The 26,658-nt window shown below is 41.0% G+C and overlaps 1 protein-coding gene across 2 annotated transcripts; it reads right to left on the bottom strand.

Moving 5' to 3' along the window:
* Positions 1–5,112: 5,112 nt before the first annotated feature.
* Positions 5,113–26,224, bottom strand: LOC118380749 (adhesion G protein-coupled receptor E5-like). Of its 2 annotated transcripts, none has more exons than XM_035767725.2 (19): positions 25,819–26,224; positions 22,247–22,324; positions 20,132–20,314; positions 18,739–18,891; positions 18,366–18,587; positions 17,921–18,049; positions 17,680–17,723; positions 17,472–17,576; positions 16,485–16,638; positions 15,391–15,510; positions 15,042–15,232; positions 14,691–14,852; positions 14,014–14,208; positions 13,452–13,669; positions 13,196–13,262; positions 13,006–13,097; positions 12,664–12,832; positions 11,958–12,059; positions 5,113–6,125 (listed from the first exon to the last, which is right to left on the bottom strand). In XM_035767725.2, exons 1-19 carry the CDS (start codon positions 25,847–25,849, stop codon positions 6,084–6,086), a joined length of 2,457 nt encoding a protein of 818 aa, XP_035623618.2. In that variant the 5' UTR covers positions 25,850–26,224; the 3' UTR covers positions 5,113–6,083. The 2 variants fall into 2 exon arrangements, with proteins under 2 accessions (XP_035623618.2, XP_035623620.2); XM_035767727.2 differs by having other exon boundaries at positions 18,375–18,587.
* Positions 26,225–26,658: the final 434 nt, after the last annotated feature.

Below are 26,658 nucleotides of genomic sequence, written 5' to 3'. Positions count from 1 at the left end.
TTGAGTGGGTGAATAAAGGCTGAAATAATAATAATAATAATATATGCCAACGTTTTAACCAAATATTACACACATTTCCACGTTGAAATTATGAAGGTATGCCCAGTGGGGTGGTTGTGTTCCATCTGAACAGATGAAAAAACTAACAGCAGAGAGAGAAATTATCAGCAAAGAGAGAGAGTGGTAAATACAGGGAGATGAGAAGAGAGAAAATTGGGGTTGCAGGCTTTGATAATGACCTTCATTCAATCATTTATATACACTCTAGATGACTGACAGAGGGCGCTGTTTTGAGCCTATCTTGGCACTCCCCCACCATTGTTACAAATATTTTGTAAGCTAAAGAAAGGCATTTATTTATGTCTAAGAAATGCATTTATGTCTTGTTTTTGCCATGTTTATTATATTATAGACACCTTAATGCATAATTTGAAATTATATTATGTGAGCTAAACATAAACATTTAAAATGGTAGAAATATGTTAATGAATTGTCCTTTTTCAGAAGGAACTGTACTTACTGTCCCCACTACAACAACAATGACCAAAAGCGCCCTCTAGTGGCCTCGTGGGTGGAAAGTTATGAATATTTTTCATGATTTAATAATGAATAAACATTATTTTAAAAATCCCGCTTGAAAATCCGGTGTTTCTACGTCATTGTGTTAACATTTTGGCTACGAGTAAATCGACTTCTAAAAAAAAAGTGCAAATATTCTGTGCAGAACATTATGCACGCACATTCGGTTTCTACAGCCTTTGACCTTTACAACAATGTCCTATTCGGCTGAAGTATTATGACATAGCAGACATAGCATGTAGGCGTATCCCTCCCTATGCAGTGATTTAGCGTGTGCCCGTCACACAACACAGTATTGCACACAGCTTGTAATGCTGTGCTTTTGTATCTATCTGGTAAGCAATTGGATAGGGCTTTGTCATGCAACAGCGTCATATTCAGTCTATCCTTATAGTATTTCAGTCACATATACATGGCCAGTACTGCTCATCCTCCACCAAAATGATTTGACCCTGACAGTTGCTGTTCAGCAAAATGTGTCTGACATGTAAATACGGAATTCTGTCAGCTCTGTTTATGACATTTATTTTGGTCACAGAAAATGTATAACTTTATCGCCGGAGAAAATTTAACTAGAGATGCTAGTCTGCCAAGAGGCTCAACTAGCAATTCCATGACTTCCTGTAAATTGCGCTTCCGAAATGAAGATTCAGACAGAAGTCAATGGAAAATAGTCACGTTCTAAACTACAGGAAGTAATCTTATTTTGAGTAAAACTTGAGCATCATGTTTTTCTATTTAGTTTAGCTCGCGCAAGTCGGAGAATCTTATATCGACTACTTTCCGTTCCCTGTCCACTTTCATAAAAAACATGTTCAATATGAATTGTTCAATAGCATAAGCAGTTTGAAGCACATTTGATTGGAAACAAGTTGCTGTGATAATGTTAGGCCTGTCTGTCTTAGGACTGGCTAACGCTACCACACATTTTGGGGCTGTTTTGCTTCCGCTGGTACCAGAACATTCAAGCCAAAAACCTAGTTGCCTCTGCCAGCAGGCTGAAACTTGGCGGCAAGTGGATCTTCCAGAAGACGACGACCCCAAGTACACATCAAAATCTACAAAGAAATGGTTAATTGACCACAAAATCAACATGGCCATCTCAGTCTCTGGACGAGAAACCAATTGAACACCTGTGTTTTGAATTGAAGAGGGAAGTCCATAAGAGCAGACCGAAGGACATCAAGGATCTGGAAAAATTATGTATGGAAGAATCTCAAAAAACATTAGAAAAAGGCAAAGTGCCATTATCCTCGCAAGGGGATTTTATTTTTAATAATTAATTTTTATTTCACCTTTTGAGAACAAGTTCTCATTTACAACTGTGGCCTGGCCAAGATAAAGCAAAGCAGTGCGACACAAACAACACAGAGTTACACATAGAATAAACAAACGTACAGTCAATAACACAATGTAAAAATAAAGTGTGCGCAAATGTAGTAAGATTAGGGAGGTAAGGCAATATTTAGGCCATAGTGGCAAAATAATTACAATTTTACATTAACACTTGAGGGATAGATGTGCAGAAGATGATGTGCAAGTAGCGGTACTGGGGTGCAAAGGAGCAAAAATAAATAACAATATGCAGTTGAGGTAGTTGGGTGGGCTATTTACAGATGGGCTGTGTACAGGTGCAATGATCGGTAAGCTGCTCTGACAGTTGGTGCTTAACGTTAGTGAGGGAGGAATAAGACTCCAGCTTCAGTGATTTTTTTTTTTGCAATTCATTCCAGTCATTGGCAGCAGAGAACTGGAAGGAAAGGCGGCCAAAGGAGGAGTTGGCTCTGGGGATGACCAGTGAAATATACCTGTTGGAGTGCGTGCTACGGGCGGGTGCTGTTATGGTGACCAGTGAGCTGAGATAAGGCGGGGCTTTACCTAGCAAAGACTTATAGATGACATGGAGCCAGTGGGTTTGGCGATGAATATGTGCCACGCCCTGACCTGAGATATCTCTGTTTTCTTTATATTTTGGTTAGGTCAGTGTGTGACTAGGGTGGGTACGCTAGTTTTTGTATTGTCTAGGGTTTTTGTATGTCTAAGGTTGTTGTAGGTCTAGGGGTTTTTGTATTTCTATTTTGTCCTGATATGGTTCTCAATCAGAGACAGCTGTTTATTGTTGTCTCTGATTGGGGATCATATTTAGGCAGCCATTTCCCCTTTGTGTTTCGTGGGATTTTGTCTATGTGTAGTTGCCTTTCAGCACTCGATTGTATTGCTTCACATTGTGTTATTTTGTTATTTTGTTCAGTGTTCATTCTTTTAATAAATAACAATGTACGAATACCACGCTGCGCCTTGGTCTCCTTCATATGATGAACGTGACAATATGAAGCGAGGGCCAGCCAACAAGAGCATACAGGTCGCAGTGGTGGGTAGTATATGGGGGTTTGGTGACAAAACAGATGGCATTGTGATAGGCTACATCCAGTTTGCTGAGTAGAGTGTTGGAGGCTATTTTGTAAATGACATCGCCGAAGTCAAGGATTGGTAGGATAGTCAGTTTTACGAGGGTATTATATGGCGGCATGAGTGAAGGATGCTTTGTTGCAAAATAGGAAGCCGATTCTAGATTTAACTTTGTATTGGAGATGTTTAATGTGAGTCTGGAAGGAGAGTTTACAGTCTAACCAGACACCTAGGTATTTGTACTTGTCCACATATTCTAAGTCAGAACCGTCCAGAGTAGTGATGCTAGACAGGTGGGTAGGTGTGGGCAGTGATCAGTTGAAGAGCATGCATTTAGTTTTACTTGCATTTAAGGGCAGTTTGAGGCCACGGAAAAAGTGTTCAATGGCATTGAAGCTCATCTGAAGGTTTGTTCATACAGTATCCAAAGAAGGGCCAGAAGTATACAGAATGGTGTCGTCTGCGTAGAGGTTGATTAGAGAATCACCAGCAGCAAGAGCGACATCATTGATGTATACAGAGAAGAGAGTCGACCCGAGGATTGAACCCTGTGGCACCCCCATAGAGACTGCCAGAGATCTGGACAACAGGCCCTCCGATTTGACGCTGAACTCTATCTGAGAAGTAGTTGGTGAACCAGGCGAGACAGTCATTTGAGAAACCAAGGCTGTTGAGTCTGCCGATAAGAATGTGGTGATTGACAGAGTCAAAAGCCTTGGCCAGGTCGATGAAGACTGCTGCACAGTACTACCTTTTATCGATGGCGGTTATATTGTTTAAGACCTCGATTGTGGCTGAGTTGCACCCATGACCTGCTCGGAATCCAGATTGCATAGCGGAGAAGGTACGGTGGGATTCGAAATGGTCGGTGATCTGTTTGTTAACTTGGCTTTTGAAGACTTTAGAAAGGCAAGGTAGGATAGATACAGGTCTGTAACAGTTTGGATCTCAGACGATACGAAAGAGAGGTTGAACAGGCTATTAATAGAGGTTGCAACAATTGCGGCGGATCATTTAAGAAAGAGAGTCAGATTGTCTAGCCTAGCTCATTTGAAGGGGTACAGATTTTGCAGCTCTTTCAGAACATCAGCAATCTGGATTTGGGAGAAGGAGAAATGGGGGAGGTTTGGGCAAGTTGCTGTGGGTGCAAAGCTGTTGACCGGGGTAGGGGTCGCCAGGTGGAAAGCATGGCCAGCCATAGAAAAATGCTTATTGAAATTCTTGATCATCGTAGATCTATCGGTGGTGACAGTGTTTCCTAGCCTCAGTGCAGTGGGCAGCTGAGAGGAGGTGCTCTTATTCTCCATGGACTTTACAGCGTCCCAGAACTTTTTGGAGTTTCTGCTACAGGATGTTAATTTCTGTTTGAAAAAGCTAGCCTTTGCTTTCCTTAACTGCCTGCAGTACACCACATTATGTTTTTGTGCTGGTCAAGGGCAGTCAAGTCTGGACTGAACCAAGGGCTATATATGTTCTTTGGTCTACATTTTTTGAACGGGGCATGCTTATTTAAGATGGTGAGGAAAGCACTTTTTAAAGAATAACAAGGCATCCTCTACTGTTGGAATGAGGATGGTGAACAAAGTATTTTCTAACAATTATTTCTTTAACATATTTTTCTGAGCAATTTTATTTTTATTAAACAATATATATATATATTTTTTAGCATACATTATAGCTCAGTATTTGTATTATTTATTTTATACCGTCTGTTTTCCTCGTCATTATCAAGGTTTCCAATAATTTGAGGTGACTGTTTATAAGCAATTATAATAAATCAAGGTGCTTCAAGGCGAACATTTCTAATTTCCTGTTTTTATACCGTGTGACTCTGACTCGCAAACCCGTTGAGGCTCTAAATAACCTGCTGAAATGACCTTTGTCAGTTTGTCCCTCATCTCAGAAGATGCAATCTGATGGAGACTCTATCCCCACCCATTCAGAGTTTGGCGTCTGTACTAAAACAAACAGTTCTGAACCAATCAGAAACCTTTTCAAAACAATTCCACATCAGATTCAGGTAGACTACACATACTGCAGTTGCCTTAATCTAAAACAGAGACAAAACATTTCTTAGAGTATCTTGAAGCACATTTAACTAAACAAAATCAAGCTACACAGATACAAAATATTAAAATATTTTATTGAATTAAAATATTGCATGGCAAAGAAAGTCTAAATCAGAGAAGTTACAGTACAGTGGTAAAAGCATGCCATTTCCCAGTAAAAATAACAATCATATAAATGATCTTTACAAAGAAAATATTTACAATGATTTTCATTTGTCCTTATTTGACAGGATGCACACCTTACTAGAAACAATAACAGTCATGATCATGATTCTTGTACATTTTTTGGTTGATCTCTTTTAAAATTGAGATACAATTATAAAAATATATACACAAAATATACATTTCAATCTGACATGATTTCAATCTGACTCTCACAACTCGACCTTTGATGGTTGTTTTAAACAATATATTTTTTAATAAAACCATGATAGTTTCTGACTATTTTTTTTATATTTTGTTGCTTTCATCTGTTTATGTATTTTACGATCAGAGAAAGTACCTGGATAATGCATAATGTAATAATCCAGTTGCCCCTGGTTAAACCATGCAGGACTAGTCCACTCTTCTACAGTAGGAGGGGGGTTTCTCATCAGCATTATATAATCCAAAGAATTTCAAGGTTGGAAAAAGACACATGAAACTGTGAATAGGAAAATCAGTGTAAACCAATAAATAACTTTTCTATCGTTACTCTTTGGAGTTAGCTTAAAATAATATCCAGGCCAGCCCAACGAAAAAGTACAGTAATATTTACAGAATCTTTTAAAAAAATGTGCACAATACTGCTTAAAGCGAAATAAAGTTGTCACAAAAAAAACGGACATCAACCATCCCATCACTCTATCCTGGTCCTTTTGTGCTCTTTTGGCAAGACAGCACAAACAGATCTCGGACCAGGCAAGCATTAACTTATGCCTGTCATTAAACCAGGGTGATTCTGGTTTTATAAAACTCCCAGGTGTTGCTAGGAGGTCATTAGGTCAGGCATCATGGGGTCATGTCCAGCAACCAGAGTCCAGCCCCCTAGATCTGAGACTCTCCCGTGTTCTGTGCGCTCTTGGATGTCTGGGGGACAGAGAGAGGGCAAAGACAGATAACAACATCAATCAGTTGCTTTTTGATCAGAATCTCATCACAGTCCTTCATTATTAATGCACAAGTGGCTCTGCTGTCTCTCTTTCACTCGCCAGACAAAATGCTTCACTTAACACCTTCCTCACCCACCTCATTATCTTTAGGGAGCTTCAGCTCTGGCCCAGAATCACACGTTTGCCTATTTTATGGAAATCATCAAAAATGACAGTTCTTTTCCTCCTTTGTTGTGCTTTGAAAGGTTTTTAAAAATTGCCTTTGAACAATCTCACTTGAAGGAAATGACTAGGCTGATCACACCTCTACTCAGGCCTGGACATGATGTCCCAAACCATAGTCAGTAATGATTAGCAATTAAATTAATGGACTGATTCATTAAAGATGTCTCTGGATGGGGAAAGAAGTCAGAATTTTACAATACGCTGTAAAACAAATGTTCCAAATTGGCCGTTAACCTGATAAGAGGGTGCCCTCTGAGAAATTGAGATTGAAGTACTCTGAAGTTTGGATGTTTGCACATTTGACTTGTATCTAAATATTCTAAATATGCCTATTTCCTTTGTATAATACAGTAAATGTAATATTTTATCCAGAACTTTAACTTGCAGATCAGCCTTAATAATATTACAGATTCTGGGTTCTATCAAGCAAATTTGTCTAATTTCTAATCCCCCTATTATTATTATTATTATTATATTTTTTCAGCACTATCAATCCTCCCCTGATTGGAGAAAACTAACGGCCAACAATACTTATTCTATTGCTACTCACAGCTATCTTCGCTCACATATACAGTACACTCTAATCTTAATTCCAACCCTCCGTTGTCCACAGACTAACCCATCTTTCCTAGTACAATACCATTTGACTATTTCCTTTTGCAATACATCCTTCTATTTTACTGTGATGGGTCTTGAACCTCTCTATTTGTACCCTTTCTACCAAGATTACTCTAAAGATAAATACTTTACCGAAGAGTGTAATCATATTTCCCATCGATTTATCGTGGTTTTTCAGATCTCCTAACAGTACAGTTTGTAGGTCCATCTGAACAGCGATATGACTTACAGTGGTTTGTGAAAGTATTCACCCCCCTGGCATTTTTCCTAGTTTGTTGCCTTGCAACCTGTAATTAAAATGTATTTGTTGGGGGTTTGTATCATTTGAGTTACACAACGTGCCTAGCACTTTGATGATGCAAAATATTTTATTTGTGAAACAAACAAGAAATAAGGCAAAAAAAACAGAACTTGAGCATGCACAACTATCCCCCCCCCCCCTCTTGGGATCGGTCTCTATAAGCTTGGCACATCTAGCCACTGGGATTTTTGACCATTCTTCAAGGCAAAACTGCTGCAGCTCCTCCTGCAATCTATAAGTCATACCACAGAATCTCAATTGGATTGAGGTTTGTGCTTTGTCTAGGCAATTCCAATACATTTAAATGTTTCCCCTTAAACCACAAGTGTTGCTTTAGCAGTATGCTTAGGGTCATTGTCCTTCTGGAAGGTGAACCTCCGTCCCAGTCTCAAATCTCGGGAAGACTGAAACAGGTTTCCTTCAAGAATTTCCCTGTAATTAGCGCCATCCATCATTCCTTCCATTCTGACCAGTTTCCTAGTCTCTGCCGATGGAAAAACATCCCGACTGCATTATGCTGCCACAACCATGCTTCACTGTGAGGGTGGTGTTCTCGAGGTGATGAGAGGTGTTGGGTTCGCACCAGACATAGCGTTGTCCTTGATGGCCAAAAAGTTCAATTTTAGTCTCATCTGACCAGAGTACCTTCTTCCATATGTTTGGGGAGGCTCCCACATTCCTTTTGGCGAACACCAAACGTGTTTGCTTATTTTTTTCTTAAGCAATGACTTTTTTCTGGCCACTCTTCCATAATGCCCAGCTGTGTGGAGTGTACCTCTTAAGGTGGTCCTATGGACAGATACTCCAATCTCCCTGCTGTCGAGCTTGGCAGCTCGGCAGGTTATCTTTGGTCTCTTTGTTGCCTCTCTGATTAATGCCCTCCTTGCCTGGTTTGTGAGTTTTGGTCGAGCGGCCCTCTCTTCGCAGGTTTGTTGTGGTGATATATTCTTTAAATGTTTTAATAAAGGATTTAATGGTGCTCTGTGGGATGTTCAAAGTTTTGGATATTTTTTTATAACCCAACCTTGATCTGTACTTCTCCACAACCTTATCCCTGACCTGTTTGGAGAGCTCCTTGGTATTCATGGTGCCGCTTGCTTGGTGTTGGTGTTGTAGACTCTGGGGCCTTTTCGAACAGGAGTATATATATATACTGAGATCATGTGACACTTAGATGGCACACGTGGACTTGAACTAATTCTGTGACTTCTGAAGGTAATTTGTTGCACCAGATCTTATTTAGGGGCTTCATATCAAAGGGGGTAAATACATTAAACACGCACCACTTTTCCCTTTTTTATTTGATTCTTTTCATTTCTCTTCACCAATTTGGACTATTTTGTGTATGTCCATTACATGAAATCCCAATAAAAATCAATATAAATTACAGGTTGTAATGCAACAAAATAGGAAAAATGCCAAGGGGATGAATACTTTTGCAAGGCACCGTAACAACCACTTTTGGACCTGACTCCAAAACCGAGCCACTGAAGGACAGCACCAAAAGAGATCTGTTTGTGTTTCTTCATGACAGAGTCTGCACAGGGCTGTTCATTGTGTCATATATTGAGGACTTTGTTTGTGGCGAGAATTTTGTATAGTAGTTTACATTGAAAAGATTGGATTGATGCGTCCGTTTTTAGTGTTGTATGTTAATTCATAAACCTGATTCAAAGGTATTGGGACACCAAAAACCTGTTCCCAACTATCTTGAATTTTATGCTGTATAGTTGTCAAAACTCTCAACCCTATATTGAAACTGGTACATTTTATGATTTATACCTGTCATTTTAAGCCATGCATGGTTTTTCGTTGGAGGCAGACAAACAAATGAATTTCTTTCTGTTTTGAGTAATTGTCTCTTCCATTTTTGTGGCAGAGCTACAATGACTTGGTTATACTTCTGTATTTATCTCCATACACATTTGGTCATTTCTTGTGTGACAGAATTTTACCGTCCTTAGTTACATGGTCAGTCATAAACATGATACCTTCCTTCTACATTTCTTCCCCCCAAAAAGCAGTACATTGGAGATTAGACATCTAATTTTCTGTAATATTTGTTCTGCCTCTTCTGGAGGATGAAATGAGTATTTTGACCAGCTCTGTATGGCTTCATTTTAAAAGAAGAATACTTTAAACAGGGCTACGTTATCACACCGCAGACAATGCTTTGTTTTAATCAGTAGAAAAGCAAAAAGCTCACTTTTGACATTGGATGTGCCTCTTAGTATCCATCTGGAAAACCAGTTTGGATTTAGATATCGTTTTGGTGTAATAGAGGCTTTAAGAGAGAGGTTTAATGCCTTAATATCCAAACTCATGTTCGTAATAGAAATATAACTTTATCACGTTTGCCATTTAAAATAAAATAAAATAAATCTCGCATGACTTGAAAAAGGATCCTCCTGAAGCCATTAGTAAATATATAAACTGAGATATCAATAGAGAATGAATCAGGGTAACTTTCCCGTAGATGGACAGGTTTCCCTCTAAGATTTAAGGATCATATCTATTTTGTTTTCTATCGAAGTTAAGAGTTCCAAGATCGTTCAACTTTTCTGATATATGTACACCAAGCACAAACTTCACCGTCCACCCATTTAAATCCGGAGTTCACATGGCAAAGTTAAAGTTTAGAGACCCAATCCATAATATAATACACTGATCATAGGTGAGTTTCGCCAAGAGAAACTATCCAGGTCCTCAATAAGGTTGAAGGTTCAAGATTGAGGACTCAAGAAAATCTTGAATCATTGGCGTACATTGATACTTTTGTCTCTAATTCATAAATGTTTTTCCCCTTAAAGCGGCAATATGTAACTTTTTGGGGGACCAAATTCACAAAAAAGTGAGTTATCGATCTGTCATTCTCATTAAAAGCAACTCTAAGAAGCAGTACATCTGTTCTGTGAATTATTTCTATGCTTCCCATTCTTAAGTTTAGTTTTTGTGTCTCTTAATTTCAGTTTTGTACACCAGCTGAAAGTACAATATATTTGGTAATGGAACATATATCACAGTGGATTAGATGGCTCAAGGATGCCCTACACTATGTGCTTGTTTTGTCACATACTAAAATTAGAATTTTAGCAACCAGGAAATGGGGGAGCGATTTCTGCAGTCCAGCTTTAATGATATCACTAGGTCAGATTTTTACAGCTAACAGTTCAATGGCTATAACAAATAAGTTGTGACAGAGGGCACATTGTTTTACTCCTCTTGACTATTCAACATTCTCAGAGAAGTAACTTATTTATTATTTTGCATTAAGAATTATTGTACATTACCCATCTTATGAGAGATTCTGCAACAAACACAAAAATCCAGGCACTTACACAGATTCTAGACAGGATAAAGGTCTTTCTCAATATCTGCTATAAAGATTAGACCTGGTTTCCCTGCATTCCTGTAAGAATCCCGTCTGATCGTGATGAATGATGTCTGGTAGGACATTTTTAATTCAAACATTTTTTTTGCTTTTTTTTTTTAAAGATACTGCTTTGTACTGCCTTCCTGGCTCCTGCTTCAGTAAGAGAGTGATCATTCACTCTTTCTGTGTCCGACAGGTGGCAATTAATATATGATTAATTAAAACATAATAGTAGTGGATCTTTCAGTAGTTCATAAAAAGTTGAATATATGTCTATTGGAATGCCATCAAGGTCAGAGGTTTTTCCCATCTGAAAGAGTCAAGTGCCAACCACAGATTGTCTTGTGTAATTAAGGCCTTCACAATATTTTTTTGGTGTCTGAAATAGTTTAACATGATTTTTTGGGGAGAAAGATATAACAAAACTCATTGTCAAATGAGGTTTGAGGAACTTGACAAGAGCTTGTTTAAAATATGTTTATCCTTTTGGTGAGAATAATTTATCCATCTTTGTAACTTTTTCCTTAGGTTATTTTTGGTTGTTTCTATATTGAAGGTTTATGAAAAATTGTGTGCATTTTTTGCCATTCCCCATCCAATTTGCTTGGTTTTTTAGATAAGTTAAACACGATTTTCTCATGAATAAGTTCCTCAAACTCCTTTTACATTGAGTATAGATTATTCAGTGCTTCTGCAGTACTAGCTTGATTAAGCCTCCTCCAAGTCTATCTTACGAGATCCGGGTTTCTGAGCCAATGTCAGTCAATTCCAACGTGCCCATAATATTCATAATCTCTATGAGCACCAGAGGGTGATAGTTGGTAGTATGATTTCCTTTACAGTCTACTGACCTACTTAAAACTGTAAGTGTTATTTGTATCTAATTAGATTAATATAAATATTTTCAAAGAAGTTTGGATGGTCATTATTCGGTCCATATAAATATATGAGCTATCTGTTTATCATCAAGTAGTATAATCAAAGCAATCCATCTTCCTTGAGGATCTATTAAAACGTATTACACCTCAAGATCTAGAATTTCTTAGTACATGACAGAAATAGATTTTACCATCCCATTCTTTTTCCATGGGCAGTTCATCAGAATATACTTAATGACTTTCCTGTAAACAATAAATATGGTATAACTTTTACTCACAGAACTTTTATGCAGAACTTTTCCTCGTGTTCGCTGTCACTCAAATTCAACAGTGTTGGAGGACATGTACTTACATCACATTAAAGGACTTTCTGCTCTTTTAGATATTGGCAACTCAATTAGTAAGAGATAATACCTGTGATTTGCTGTTGCTTGACTGGTTGGAGGAAAACTCTGAGTACTTCATCTTCTGTAGTGCACAGATGCTGTCCAGGATCTTGCCATACTCCTCTCTCACCTACAAGGTGCAAAAGAGAGCACTATGAGCAAAGACGGTAGAGAAAGCTGGTCGAGCAGGGGTGGGAGGAAGGGAATAAGTAGACCAGAACCAGCTGTTCATTCCTCCATTGTTCCTGTCTCTGTAAGTAGGCATTCCTTCTCTAGTGTGACCATGTTTGAGCATGCGGTAAAGCATGCTCATGAGAGAGAGGGTCATTTACATAGACAGAACCTTGACCATTTATTTCAATGGTAAACCGCGTTTATGCATCATCTTAATTATCCACCATAGTTATTATGAGTCCAACAAGCACATATTCGCCTACCCTTAACTGTAGACCCTACATGGGGACTATTTATACAATGCTGAATCACTCCCCCTAGGCTTTTGTTAGGGGGAGGGTCTTTGACTTGGTCCTTGACAGTTGGTTTGGACTGCCAGAAGCTTCCAGAATGATCTTATGTGTTGATGAGCAATGTTATTTCAGGTTTTTTGGTTCGCGGCCCACTATTGAGATTACATTTCATCCCACCAAGCCCAACAGTTTGGACTCATCTGTACGATGTCCATATTAGAACTGCTTCAAGGACCCTGATTGACCGAGTCTTGAGTCGTGACGTACCTGTTTAGAGAGCAGGCAGTGCATGAGGAACACTAGGACCCCCTGCAGACTGTTGAGGATGGTGAACAGGTACGACATGGCCAGCGTGCTTTCCTCAAACTGGAAACAGCCAAAGATCCACATGGTGCCCAGCACACACAGCTGAGCCACTGCAGTTATGGTGAATGCCCTGCAGGAGGCGACAAACACACATAAAGTTAGATCGAGAGCCTGGGTCACAACATGTCATTTTATAGTAAGGCCTGTTTTTTTCCCACATGTTCTGGCCAGGAAAAACAGTGGTCCTTTGTTATGGGCTATAACCCAGCCTGTGTGAGAACGTCCGTTTCTTTGCCGGCTCACTTGATTTTGCGGAGTTTGTCAAGGTCAGGATTCAGGCTGGAGAACTTCTGGGCCAACTTCCACACTGTGATGAGGAAGAAAAACACATTCACCTAGGAGGGGAGAGGGAGATAAGTAGAACTCTAACATGACACAAAACATTGTAAGTAGGAGTGATGAAACTATTCCACCTTTCATCTGTGATACGCACCATGATGATGATACAGACAGGGCCAAAGAAGCTCCAGATGAATCCATCCTCAAGGTTGAGCCAGCAGCTAAAACACACAATGCACACATGAAGACACATGAATACCTGATCTCTTATAGTACACAACAGAGAAGGACAGAGAGTCAGACATATATATATATATATGTCTGACTCTCTGTCCTTCTCTGTTATATATATATATAGGGAATCCAGTCAGAATATGACACTGTCAGGGATCAATGTAGTGGTCACTCACTGGCGCTCGGTTCCGTATCCTTTGGCGTTGGCGAGGGCAGAGATGGCGACGATGACAGCAGGAACGCCGTAGCCCCCCGCCATCATGTAGAGGGGCTTGAAGGTGGTGTTGAAAACCAGGACCACCATCCTGAAGAGCTGCACTCCCTCCAGACACATCCAGCAGAACGCTGACAGGAAGAAGAAGTGAAGCAGCCCAGCCACCACCGCACAACCAGCCTGAAGAAGAGAGGGATGAAGAGAAAGGAAATAAAGGGGTGAGAGTGATCGAGAAAACGAAATGACATATACTGTAGATAGTGATAAGGTTCACAATACAATAAGTTACCCACAACTGAACACACAATTGTTGCATACATGATTGTGTGCAACGATAAAACATTGTTCTCACCACCCACATAGACAGAGTACGTACGCCACATGTAAATGTTACACACATTGTCACATCCTCTGACCTCCCACGGCCAGAAAAACTCAGTGGAGTTTTCCTTATTCAATCTTGTTCCCAAGGGCAATTCTGCCTCGAGGACAGAGTGTATGTGATTGGTTGGATGCAAGCTTACCTGGCTCTCGGTGCGTGAGATGCCGACGAGGAAGATCAGGTTGGCGATGAAGAGGCTGAGGCAGAGGTGGAGGTGGATGGTATTGCGGGTGCTCTGGATGGAGCGGATCAGGGAGAAGGTGAGGATGCAGATGAAGAGACACAGCAGGGACAGGGACAGGCCCACCCAGGTGATCAGCTGCAGCTGGAATGTGTCCTGGAGGAGGAATAGAGGCGAAGACACGTCACCATATAGTCACAGCAGTGGAGGCTGCTGAGGGGAGGATGGCTCATGATAATGGCTGGAATGGAGTAAATGGAAACCATATGTTTGATGTATTTGATACCATTCCACTTATTCCACTCCATTACCACGAGCCCCAGTTAATGTGTCACCAACCTCCTGTGAGTCACAGTGACTGACACAACTTTCATGCATGTGTCTTAATAATATAGACAACACCCCTGGAGAAATAATAATGGAGCCCTATCTAGCCAGGCAAGACACATAACTAATTTAAAACAGAAGAAATCTTCATGGATTTACTGTTCTCAAATGAATGCAAGCTTTTCAAAAGCCAAACAATCTCCTATTGCACAATTACATAGAAAGTGAAATGAAACTATTAGAAAAGGCATTGTTCCTGCTCTATCTTACAATAGAAGCACAGCTAGACTAAGAGAGAAATCCCCCCTCACCTTGAACTCATAGAGAGCCATAAGAACAGCAAAACTGCTGAGATGGTAGCAGGAGCACACAGTGTGGGTGGCATTGGACTGCACCAGGAAACAGCCTCGATCAGACCAGGTCCCTTCTCCCAACTCATCCCAGTACACACAGGTGTAGTTCCCTTCATCTGACTGGGAAACAACATTCATAATTACCATAGAAGAGAGGTAGAAAAACTATGTTACTCCAGGACACTTCACACAGTGACCATCCCAGAAAAAGCAAAGCAGGTGCAGCATATGAGCATATGAAGATTTGATACTGCCACATTCACATAGACCATAATAATGGGATAGAGGGGTAATGCTTTTGCTCCTCACCTCCTTCAAATGGGAGAAGGTGAATGTGACTGGCTCCTTGAGAAAGGATGTGTCCTTGTTACTCATAGTGGCCGTCACCACTTTGGAGTTGATCTGAAAGCTGTGGCCCTCCTGTGCCTGCAGCCCTGAGAAGGAATGGTTGGTGGATGTCTCCAGACCCTTATAGCTGAGCAGGGACACTGTTGCAAATCCTGAGAAAGCAAATGATTAAGTCTAGGAGTTTGTACACTGTGTACATTCATTTCACATTATATCATTACATTATAAAGATTGTTTCTGATGATTGTGGTGGGATTATGATGGCAGTGTTGAAGCTGATCATGAAGATGAGGATGATGAAGATGGTAACCTGGGTAGGAGGTGTCTCCAGCAGCAGTCTCCCAGTGGCTGTCTAGCTGAGCGTGTGTAGAGGACAAGGTGAGGGGCCCCTGGGGTGAGGAGGCATTTCTCTGCACCAACAGCTCCACCTCTGGAAGCAAATACATTCACATCTTCACAAACAGGCCTACAGTCGGTGAGATGATACAACTCTCAGAATGGTTATCTGTTAGAAAGGCAGACTTGTGCACAGGAAATTATGCAATGAAATGTGACAAATGAACATATTCTACGAAGGAAGTTATAACAACTTGTCTTCCGTTAGGTGGCTTCAAAAGCCAAACAATCATGGCTGAGTTTATGTTGTCTGGACTCATGGCTGAGTTTGTTGTCTGGACTCATGGCTGAGTTTATGTTGTCTGCACTCATGGCTGAGTTTGTTGTCTGGACTCATGGCTGAGTTTATGTTGTCTGGACTCATGGCTGAGTTTATGTTGTCTGGACTCATGGCTGAGTTTATGTTGTCTGCACTCATGGCTGAGTTTATGTTGTCTGCACTCATGGCTGAGTTTATGTTGTCTGGACTCATGGCTGAGTTTATGTTGTCTGCACTCATGGCTGAGTTTATGTTGTCTGCACTCATGGCTGAGTTTATGTTGTCTGGACTCATGGCTGAGTTTATGTTGTCTGCACTCATGGCTGAGTTTATGTTGTCTGCACTCATGGCTGAGTTTATGTTGTCTGCACTCATGGCTGAGTTTATGTTGTCTGCACTCATGGCTGAGTTTATGTTGTCTGCACTCATGGCTGAGTTTATGTTGTCTGCACTCATGGCTGAGTTTATGTTGTCTGCACTCATGGCTGAGTTTATGTTGTCTGCACTCATGGCTGAGTTTATGTTGTCTGCACTCATGGCTGAGTTTATGTTGTCTGCACTCATGGCTGAGTTTATGTTGTCTGCACTCATGGCTGAGTTTATGTTGTCTGCACTCATGGCTGAGTTTATGTTGTCTGCACTCATGGCTGAGTTTATGTTGTCTGCACTCATGGCTGAGTTTGTTGTCTGCACTCATGGCTGAGTTTATGTTGTCTGCACTCATGGCTGAGTTCAGGATGTTCTCCTACCGGTATGAATTTTGAACCTCCTGGTCTCGGGGTGTTTCAGCAGAGGTCCTATAATTCTCAGAGCAGTCTCTACCAGGTCCAGCAAGACACTCACTTCCTTGTTATTTTTCAGAGGCCCGCCAGACAGGAGCCTGTCTATAGCAGACAACAGAGTCTACAGAGACAGAGAGAGGTGGGGGAGGAGGGGTACATACACACAGTCAGAGAGGCTGAAACTTTTATTTGTCTCATGCACAAGTACAGTGACATTCTTAACTTGCAAGCCCTACGCAACATTGCAGTATTCAATATCAAAATAGTAGAACTGATCAAATAAATCAATGAAATAAAACACAAGAAATAAGATTAAGACGAAAAGAAGAAGAAGAATGTAATATACAGCAGAGTCAGGGCCAATTCCGAAATGTACATCAAATCAAATCAAATGTATTTATATGGCCCATCAGCTGATATCTCAAAGTGCTGTACAGAAACCCAGCCTAAAACCCCAAACAGCAAGCAATGCAGGTGTAGAAGCACGGTGGCTAGGAAAAACTCCCTATAAAGGCCAAAACCTAGGAAGAATCCTAGAGAGGAACCAGGCTATGACCAGTCCTCTTCTGGCTGTGCCAGGTACATGACTATATATTTGGCATACACTAACCACAATGCTATGTTTAGAAGTCATACAGCGAAAGGAGGCTAGTTTCCATTATAAGCTAGAAGTACCATCAGTCGTTGTTTCCCTGCATGTATCCTTTCCTTAATGTGTGTGGGCTGAACCTGCATATGTCAACCTCTATGATGGATGCCTGGGTTATAATATAAATATAAGTAAGGGCCTCAAATATAAGTAAGGGCCTCAAATATAAGTAAGGGCCTCAAATATAAATAATGGCCTCAAATATAAATAAGGGCCTCAAATATAAATAAGGGCCTCAAATATAAATAAGGGCCTCAAATATAAATAAGGGCCTCAAATATAAATATATAAATAAGCAGTAGTACCTCTAGCAGGGCCTCTCCATCGACTTGTTCTGCTGTATTACTCTCACTCAACTCCAGACAACTGGTCCTCATCAGGGCTACAGCATCCTGCAGACCTGGGATGACCTGAGAACGAGGGATGAGTAGAGAGAGGAGGAAGTTTGTCTGTATATTGTTCTGCAGATACCTGCAGGTGTGAATCATTACATTGTATACTCATGTGGCTTACCATCTTAAGATGCTTCTCGCTCGCAAACGTGTCACAGTTCAACTCTGTGGAAAGAGAAGAGATGAGTGAAAAAGGCATCTTAAATGAAACTATTGATGAAACTATTGAAACTATTGATGAAACTATTGATGACAATGAAATTAAGTGATGACAACTTGATCATGCAGTAGAAGTATTGCAATTCGAATGTTGAAACAGCTCCATCTCAATGAGAATAATGATCTATAAATGTAATTCTCACCAGTACATCTCCCCTGCGGGTCTCCGTAGTTGGTGAATCCTGCATGGCACGCACACCGATGGCCACTGTTGGTGGCATTATGGCACGTTCCATTCTCTCCACAGATAAACTTATTTATTTTACACAAGTCTACAAAGGAATGACAGAAAGCACAGGTGACATTTTCATAAGATGTTCCGATCTACCTAAAACCAATCAATTCACATAATATCAATTACACATTCTGGTCATAAAGAAATTAGTATCTGGTGCTTCATGAGGAAGAGGAGCAATTGAGCAAAATACATCAAGGGGTATAGATAAAAAATTATTTAATTTTCTTAAAATTCCCAGTTTTTCCCCAAATCCCAGTTGGAAGATTCCTGGAATTAGCAGGAAATCTGGAGGCCTCCAACCAGGATTTCTAGAAAACCCATCCAGGGTGATAATACAATTCCTCCCATACCTTTAGCACCTTGAGCATCCTCACTGTCTGTGGTTGCTGTCTGGTCTGTGGTGGCTTTCTGATCTGTTATTTCCTCACATGATTCTTTATTCCCTGTGAATTGAGCTTTGCCATACTTCAGGCCAAACCCTGGATTGCAGACACAGGAGTAGTTGCCTGGTGTGTTGACGCACTGTGTATGCTTCCCGCAAATTGTGATGTTGTCCACACACTCGTTTCTATCTACATGTGGGTAAAAACGATCATTAGGAAAAGGAAACTCTCACCATTTCATACAGGATGACATCCTGTATATGTCTGATATGCTCTCTGGTTGTACTGTACACATCTTTTGATATTTAGTGTTAATCCCTAGTTTTATTTGGTATCTTACCTTCACATGTGACTCCTTGGCCAAATATAAATCTTTCCACTCCAGTACTGGTGACAAACCCCTCATAGCAGATGCAGAAGTAGGACCCTAATGTATTGTTACACTCGGCATTGGGACCACAGGTGTCCTTATTCTCCAAACACTCGTTGATGTCTTGAGGCACAGAGAAAGGAATAGTCAGTCACACCTCAAATGCAAACATAGAATATACACTGAACAAAAATATAAACGCAACATGTAAAGTGTTGATCCCGTGTTTCATGAGCTGAAATGTTGTGTACACATTTGTTTACATCCTTGTTAGTGAGCATTTCTCCTTTGCCTAGATAATCTGGCATATCAAGTAGCCGATTATACAGCATGATCATTACACAGGTGCACCTTGTACTGCGGACAATAAAAGGCCACTCCTAAATGTGCAATTTTGTCACACAACACAATGCCACAGATTTCTCAAGTTTTGGGGGAGTGTGCAATTGACTTCAGGAATGTCCACCAGAGCTGTTGCCAGATAATTTGTTTATTTCTCTACCAAAAGCCACCTCCAATGTTGTTCTAGAGAATTTGGCAGTACTTCAAACCGGCCTCGTGATCGCAGACCACATGTGTGGCGTTGTGTGGGCGAGTGGTTTGCTGATGTAAACATTGTGAACAGAGGTGGCGGTGGAGTTATTGTATGGGGAGGCATAAGCTACGGACAATGAACACAATTGCATTTCATCTATGACAATTTGAATGCACAGCGATACTGTGACGAGATCCAGAGATCCATTGACGTGCCCTTCATCCGCCTCCATCACCTCATGTTTCAGCATGATAATGCACAGCCCAATGTCACAAGGATCTGTACACAATTACTTGAAGCTGAAAATGTCCCAGTTCTTTCATGGCCTGCATACTCACCAGACATGTTGAGCATTTTGGGAATGCTCTGGATCGACATGTACAACAGTGTGTTCCAGTTCCCGTCAATATCGAGCAACATTCCACAGGCCACAATCAACAGTCTGATCAACTCTATGCGAAAGAGATGTGTTGTGCTGCATGAGGCAAATGGTGATCACACCAGATACTGACTGGTTTTCTGGTCCACGCCCTTACCCTTTTGTTAAGGTATCTGTGACCAACAGATGCATATCTGTATTCCTAGTCATGTGAAATCCATAGATAATGGCCTAATTTATTTATTTCAATTGATTGATTTCCTTATATAAACTGTAACTCAGTCAAATATTTTAAATTGTTGCATGTTGCGTTTATATTTTGTTCAGTACAGTATAGTCACTATAGCGAATAAGTGTATGGATTCCGAAATTGCAGCATGCTGTGTTCTCTGGCCAGGACTGCAATGTATGTAAATGCTATAAGGTAACTAAAAAAGAGAGTTGTTTACCTTGACATTTTTCAGGTGAGAGAGCTGTGAAGTTCATCCGCTGTGATGATGATCTGAACCCAGGAGCACATTGACAGTAGAAGCTTCCTTTGGTGTTGAAGCATGCTGCATTCTCACCACAGATATGTGGTGTTTCAGTGTCATAGTTATAGTCATCACTAGGAGGATTACACTCATTCTCATCTGGGGTCAAAAACAGAGTTATTGAGAAAGTGTGAAGAGAGGTAGGTAGAATGGTTGGGGAGTGGGAATGGTCATTCAAAATATAACAGAGATATACAGTTGAAGTCGGAAGTTTAAATACACCTTAGCAAAATACATTTAAATTCAGTTTTTCACAATTCCTGACATTTAATCCCCCGTCTTAGGTCAGTTAGGATCACCACTTTATTTTAAGAATGTGAAATGTCAGAATAATAGTAGAGAATGATTTATTTAATCTTTTATTTCTTACATCACATTCCCAGTGGGTCAGAAGTTAACATACACTCAATTACTATTTGGTAGAGTTGCCTTTAATTAAAAAAAAACTTGGGTCAAACATTTCGGGTAGCCTTCCACAAGCTTCCCACAATAAGTTGGGGGAATTTTGGCCCATTCCTCCTGACAGAGCTGGTGTAACTGAGTCAGGATTGTAGGCCTCCTTGCTCGCACACGCTTTTTCAATTCTGCCCACACATTTTCTATGGGATTGAGGTCAGGACTTTGTGATGGCCACTCCAATACCTTGACTTTGTTGTCCTTAAGCCACTTTGCCACAACTTTGGAAGTATGCTTGGGGTCATTGTCCATTTTGAAGACCCATTTACAACCAAGTTTTAACTTCCTGACTGATGTCTTGAGATGTTGCTTCATTATATCCACATCATTTTCCTACCTCATGATGCCATCTATTTTGTGAATTGCACCAGTCCCTCCTGCAGCAAAGTACCCCCCCAACATGATGCTGCCAACCCCGTGCTTCACGGTTGGGATGGTGATCTTCGGCTTGCAAGCCCCCCCCTTTTTCCTCCAAACATAACGATGGTCATTATGGCCAAACAGTTCTATTGTTGTTTCATCAGACCAGAGGACATTTCTCCAAAAGTACAATGTTTGTCCCCATGTGCAGTTGCAAACGTCAGTCTGGCTTTTTTATGGCGGTTTTGGAGCAGTGGCTTCTTCCTTGCTGAGCGGCCTTTCAGGGTATTTTTATTTATTTATTTATTTATTTATTTATTTTAATATATATTTTTTTACCTTTATTTAACCAGGCAAGTCAGTTAAGAACATTCTTATTTTCAATGACGGCCTGGGAACAGTGGGTTAACTGCCTGTTCAGGGGCAGAACGACAGATTTGTACCTTGTCAGCTCGGGGGTTTGAACTCGCAACCTTCCGGTTACTAGTCCAACGCTCTAACCACTAGGCTACGTATGCCGATATAGGACTAATTTTTACTGTGGATATAGATACTTTTGTACCTGTTTCCTCCAGCCTCTTCACAAGGTCATTTGCTGTTGTTTTGGCATTTTTCGCACAGAAGTACGTTCATCTCTAGGAGACAGAACGCGTCTCCTTCATGAGAAGTATGACGGCTACGTGGTCCCATGGTGTTTATACTTGCGTACTATTGTTTGTACAGAGTAACGTGGTACTTTCAGGCGTTTGGAAATTGCTCCCAAGGATGAACCAGATTTGTGGAGGTCTACAATTTTTTTCTGAGGTCTTGGCTGATTTCTTTTGATTTTCCCATAATGTCGAAGCAAAGAGGCACTGAGTTTGAAGGTCGGCCTTGAAATACATCCACAGGTACACCTTCAATTGACTCAAATCAGAAGCTGGATTTTCTGGAATTTTCCAAGCGGTTTTAAAGGCACATTCAACTTAGTGTATGTAAACTTCTGACCCACTGGAATTGTGATGCAGTGAATTATAAGTGAAATAATCTGTCTGTAAACAATTGTTGGAAAAATGACTTGTCATGCACAAAGTAGATTGCCAAAACAATAGTTCGTTAACAAGAAATTTATGGAGTGGTTGAAAAACTAGTTTTAATGACTCCAACGTAAGTGTATGTAAACTTCCGACTTCAACTCTATATAGAAGATATAATACAAGACAGACATGTACATACCAGTGCAAATTTTCCCATTTGTATAGAATCCTTTAGGACAGCCTGATACATGTTCCATCAGCAGGGCAAGGTGAAGAGCTGCAGAGTAAGCAACAGGCAGATTCTACAATAAGTTGTCCCATTATCGTATGGTCAGTGCTATCTTGGATACTTTGAACATCCCTACCCTAAAGCCTAACCTTAACCTTAACTCTCACCTTACCCTAACCTTCACCCTCACCTTACCCTAACCTTAACTCTCACCTTACCCTAACCTTCACCCTTACCTTTTTACATTTCAAATTCAATATGGTAGGGACGTCCCAAGGATCCTGGATAGCACAAAACATGAATGGTATTGGGGGAGTGCCCTGAACATGTGTAATATTGACAAGTACATGACAAAACTACTTGTGTAGAACCAACCTTTGACTATGATTGTAAGGTTGTAACATTAATCAGTTGGAGAGGTTTCAGGCACAGACACTTGCAGCAATAATTTGTAAAGGTTTAAAAGGTTTATCTCTCTCTGTTCAAAAAGGTATACCCCCTATCTGGATTTCAGCAGATTGTTCCTATGGCAACTGTGCTCACAGGATATGCCCATAATAACCCCTGAATTGCACACGGCTGTCCGGAGGTTCAGACCCATTTTTACCAGGAAGCCATCACTTGGCATGGGACTGTGTGATAATGACTGTAGACCTTCTCAGTCTGTATGATAGTAAATGAGTAGTCAGTCCATTGTGGTAATGGGTGGAGAGAAGAGGCAGCAGTTGTGTGGAATGTTGTGGTCACAGAGAGAAAGTCTTCTTAAACGATCTGTAGGCACTGTTTAAGTTTCACTTTTATGGTGCTCTCTGTTTCACTCTAACTAGTAAATAGTGTAACTTTTCATTGAGGAACCATCTGTCAAACAATGTTCTCTGATACAGTAGCTTTGTTCTCTCCCTTCACAACCCTCCATTTATCCTTTTCCACTCCATCTGCCAACCAGACTGACACTAACTTTCCAGCTATTTTCCACCATAATTTGCAAATAAATCCATTAAAAATCCTACAATGTGATTTTCTGGATATTTTTTCCTCATTTTGTCTGTCATAGTTGAAGTGTACCTATGATAAATTACAGGCCTCATCTTTTTAAGTGGGAGAACTTGCACAATTGGTGGCTGACTAAATACTTTTTGCCCCACTGTATGTGGTAGGGACTCCAGACAATCACGGATTATAAAGGGAAAACAAGACGTCTTGCTACCTGACAAGCGAAACACCTTTGCCCACTTCAAGGGAATCACAGCGCTGTGGACTGTAAGCTCTCGTTCTCTGTGGCCTACGTGAGTAAGACATTTAAGCATGCTAACGCTCGCAAGGCTGCCGGCCCAGACGGCATCCCTAGCCGCATCCTCAGAGCATGCACAGACCAGCTGGCAGGAGTGTTTACGGACATATTCAACCTCTCCCTATCCCAGTCAGTTGTCCCCACTTGCTTCAAGATGTCCACAATTGTTCCTGTACCCAAGAAAGCGGAGGTAACTAAGTGACTATAGCCACGTTGCACTCACTTCTGTCATCATGAAGTGCTTTGAGAGGCTAGTTAAGGATCATACCTTACCTGACAGCCTAGACCCACTGCATTTCGCATACCGCCTCAATACCATGGATGATGCAATCACCATCCCACTGTACACTGCCTTATCCCATCTGGACAATGACTTATGTAAGAATACTGTTCATTGACTACAGCTCAAGCTTCAACACCATACTACCGTCCAAGCTCATCATTAAGCTCGGGGCCCTGGGTCTGAACCCCGCCCTGTGCAACTGTGTCCTGGACTTCCTGATCGGCCGCCCCCAGGTAGTGAAGGTAGGCAATAACACCTCCAGTACACTGATCCTCAACACAGGGGCACGACAAGGGTGCGTGATCAGCCCCCTTGTGTACTCCCTGTTCACCCATGACTGCGTGGCCACGTTCGTCACGTTCGTTTGTAGATGACAAAACAGTGGTAGGCCTGATACCAACAATGACGAGACAGCCTACAGGGAAAGGGGTGAGGGCCCTGGGGGAGTGGTGCCAGGAAAACGACCTGTCAATCAACTTCAACAAAACAAAGGGGCAGATTGTGGACAGCAGAGAGAGCACGCCCCCATCCACATCGACGGGACCGCAGTAAAGAAGGTGAATAGCTTCAAGTTCCTTGGCACACACATCACTGACAATCTGAAATGGTCCACCCACACAGACAGTGTGGTGACAAAGGCGCAACAGTGCCTCTTCAACCTCAGGAGGCTGGAGAAATTTGGCTTGGCCCATAAGACCCTCACAAACTTTTACAGATGCACCATTGTGCGCATCCTGTCGGACTGTATCACCGCCTGTTACGGCAACTGCACCGTCCACAAAGACAGGGCTCTCCAGAGGGTGGTGTGGTCTGCCCAATGTATTACATTTGATTTTATTTGATACTTCTAAACAATTTGACATAAAAGGTTTCAGCCATTGAGACACGAACTAACCAAATGCACCTAAAGAGGGATCGTTGCCTCACCTCAATTAGCCACCCCTTGTCATCAAAGACTTCCTGTCTTCTTCACGGCAGCGAGAAATCACACTGAATGTTATCACCTTGCTGTGATGTCATGGCAACAAGGATATTTTTTTTCTCTCAGAAAGTGTATGTGTGTGCATACATGTGTGTGTTTTTGTGTTTGTGTGTGTACATAAACATGTGTGAGTTTCAAAGACCATATGGGTGAGGGGTGTGAGTGTTATCAGACTGTGGGCTGCTTGAGGGGAGATACATGATGTCTGAGTGTTGAAGTGTTCCCCTTGGCTAACCATACATTTTTAAAACAAGAAAATTGTGCCGTCTGGTTTGCATAATATAAGGAATCTGAAAGGATATATACATTTACTTTTGATACTTAAGTACATCTAAAACCAAATACTTTTAGACTTTTACTCAAGTAGTATTTTACTGGGTGACGTTTACTTTTACTTGAGTAATATTCTATAAAGTTACCTTTAATTTTCTTTAAGTATGACAATTGGGTACTTTTTCCACCTCTGACTCCAACATTCCGCTTTACTTAATAACATTTTTCAGTTCCTAAATGTAGTTTCAGTTTATGTCAGAAATGATGTCTAATGCATTGTGAGAGTAGCCTGGTCCCAGATCTGTTTGTGTTTGGCATGTGACCATGACCATAGGGGTTGTCAAGACCGTAAGAACAGATCTTGGAGCAGGCTAAGCTGAGAGGTGTTCAACCCTGTAGTGACCTCCTGTGGGACCCTGATCATGATGACCTGCCAATGAATTTGCACGTTAGCATTTCAGGCAAATTCTAATTTAAGTCAAATTAACACTTAGTTATGCTTTGATATCAATGGGAGACTATGTGAAAGTTCAATTCAAGTTAGGATTTGCCTCTTCAAGTTCAACAGCCACATATCTTTTACTTTACTCTTCATCTAACCATCCCCCCGACCAAACATAAACACTGTCTGATTTAGTGCTTTCTCTAAAAAACACACAACCTTCTCCATGGCAACATGATTTCTGCGTAAACAGTTTACAAAAAGGACTCACCCAGAATCAGGAGATGCAGTCTGCCTGTCATGGTGAAGAATAATCTCACTATATCTTCTATGAGAATCACAACGCACAAGATTAGACCAGGGCTGAAACTCTGCCCCTATCTGAACGGTCTATTCAAAAGTGTGATCAAGATCCGTCTTCTCTTCTTCTCAGGAGTTTCTCCAAACTTCTCAGGGTTGTTTTACTGAAGAAAAATGGCACCCGTATCCATCAACTCAGTCAAGCTTCTGTCTAGTAGATTGAGTTCTGCTGACATCACCAGATGAGTGAGAAAATGAAGTAGTCACTGTGCTCTCATCACTTGCCTAGAACTCTCTGTCTCTGACTCGCTCTCCTTCTCTTCCACCCTGTGTGTTTGACTGTGGTGGTCTGGGCTGTGTCTGGCTCACTGACATACGAAGAAGTTTCTGGGCAGAGTTTCAGTTGAGCCGCTGGTGTTGAGTCACGCCCCTGAGACAGTGAGGGGGGGAAATGAGGTTGGAGAACGAGGAGGGGGGTTTTGCAACTGCTGCTATTGATTTCTTTTTTTGAGCTCTGCTCTTTAGGGTTCCATGACAACAACACAACCTAAACTGGCCTCTCTCTCTTTCTCTCTCCAATTTAAGGGGCTTTATTGGCAAGGGAAACATTTGTTTACATTGCCAAAGCAAGTGAAATAAGTGTGTACTCTCTGTTTAGGGCCAAATAGCATTCTAGTTTGCTCAGTTTGTTTTTGTAAATTTTTTCCAATGTGTCAAGTAATTATATTTTTGTTGTTTCATGATTTGGTTGGGTCTAATTGTGTTGCTGTCCTGGGGCTCTGCGGGGTGTGTTTGTGTTTGTGAACACACA

The sequence above is a fragment of the Oncorhynchus keta genome, chromosome 5, assembly GCF_023373465.1.
Source record: "Oncorhynchus keta strain PuntledgeMale-10-30-2019 chromosome 5, Oket_V2, whole genome shotgun sequence".
In the NCBI taxonomy this organism is placed as follows: domain Eukaryota; kingdom Metazoa; phylum Chordata; class Actinopteri; order Salmoniformes; family Salmonidae; genus Oncorhynchus; species Oncorhynchus keta.
This window is presented reverse-complemented; position numbering and strand designations above follow the sequence as displayed.

Excerpts from the sequence above, each read along its gene's own strand:
- LOC118380749 (XM_035767725.2), bottom strand. The coding sequence starts at position 25,849 with ATGACAGGCAGACTGCATCTCCTGATTCTGG. Across the intron at positions 18,588-18,738 it reads CCAAGGAGTCACATGTGAAG|ATAGAAACGAGTGTGTGGAC; the intron begins GTAAGATACCAA and ends ACCCACATGTAG. Across the intron at positions 15,233-15,390 it reads TGGAGACACCTCCTACCCAG|GATTTGCAACAGTGTCCCTG; the intron begins GTTACCATCTTC and ends TTGCTTTCTCAG.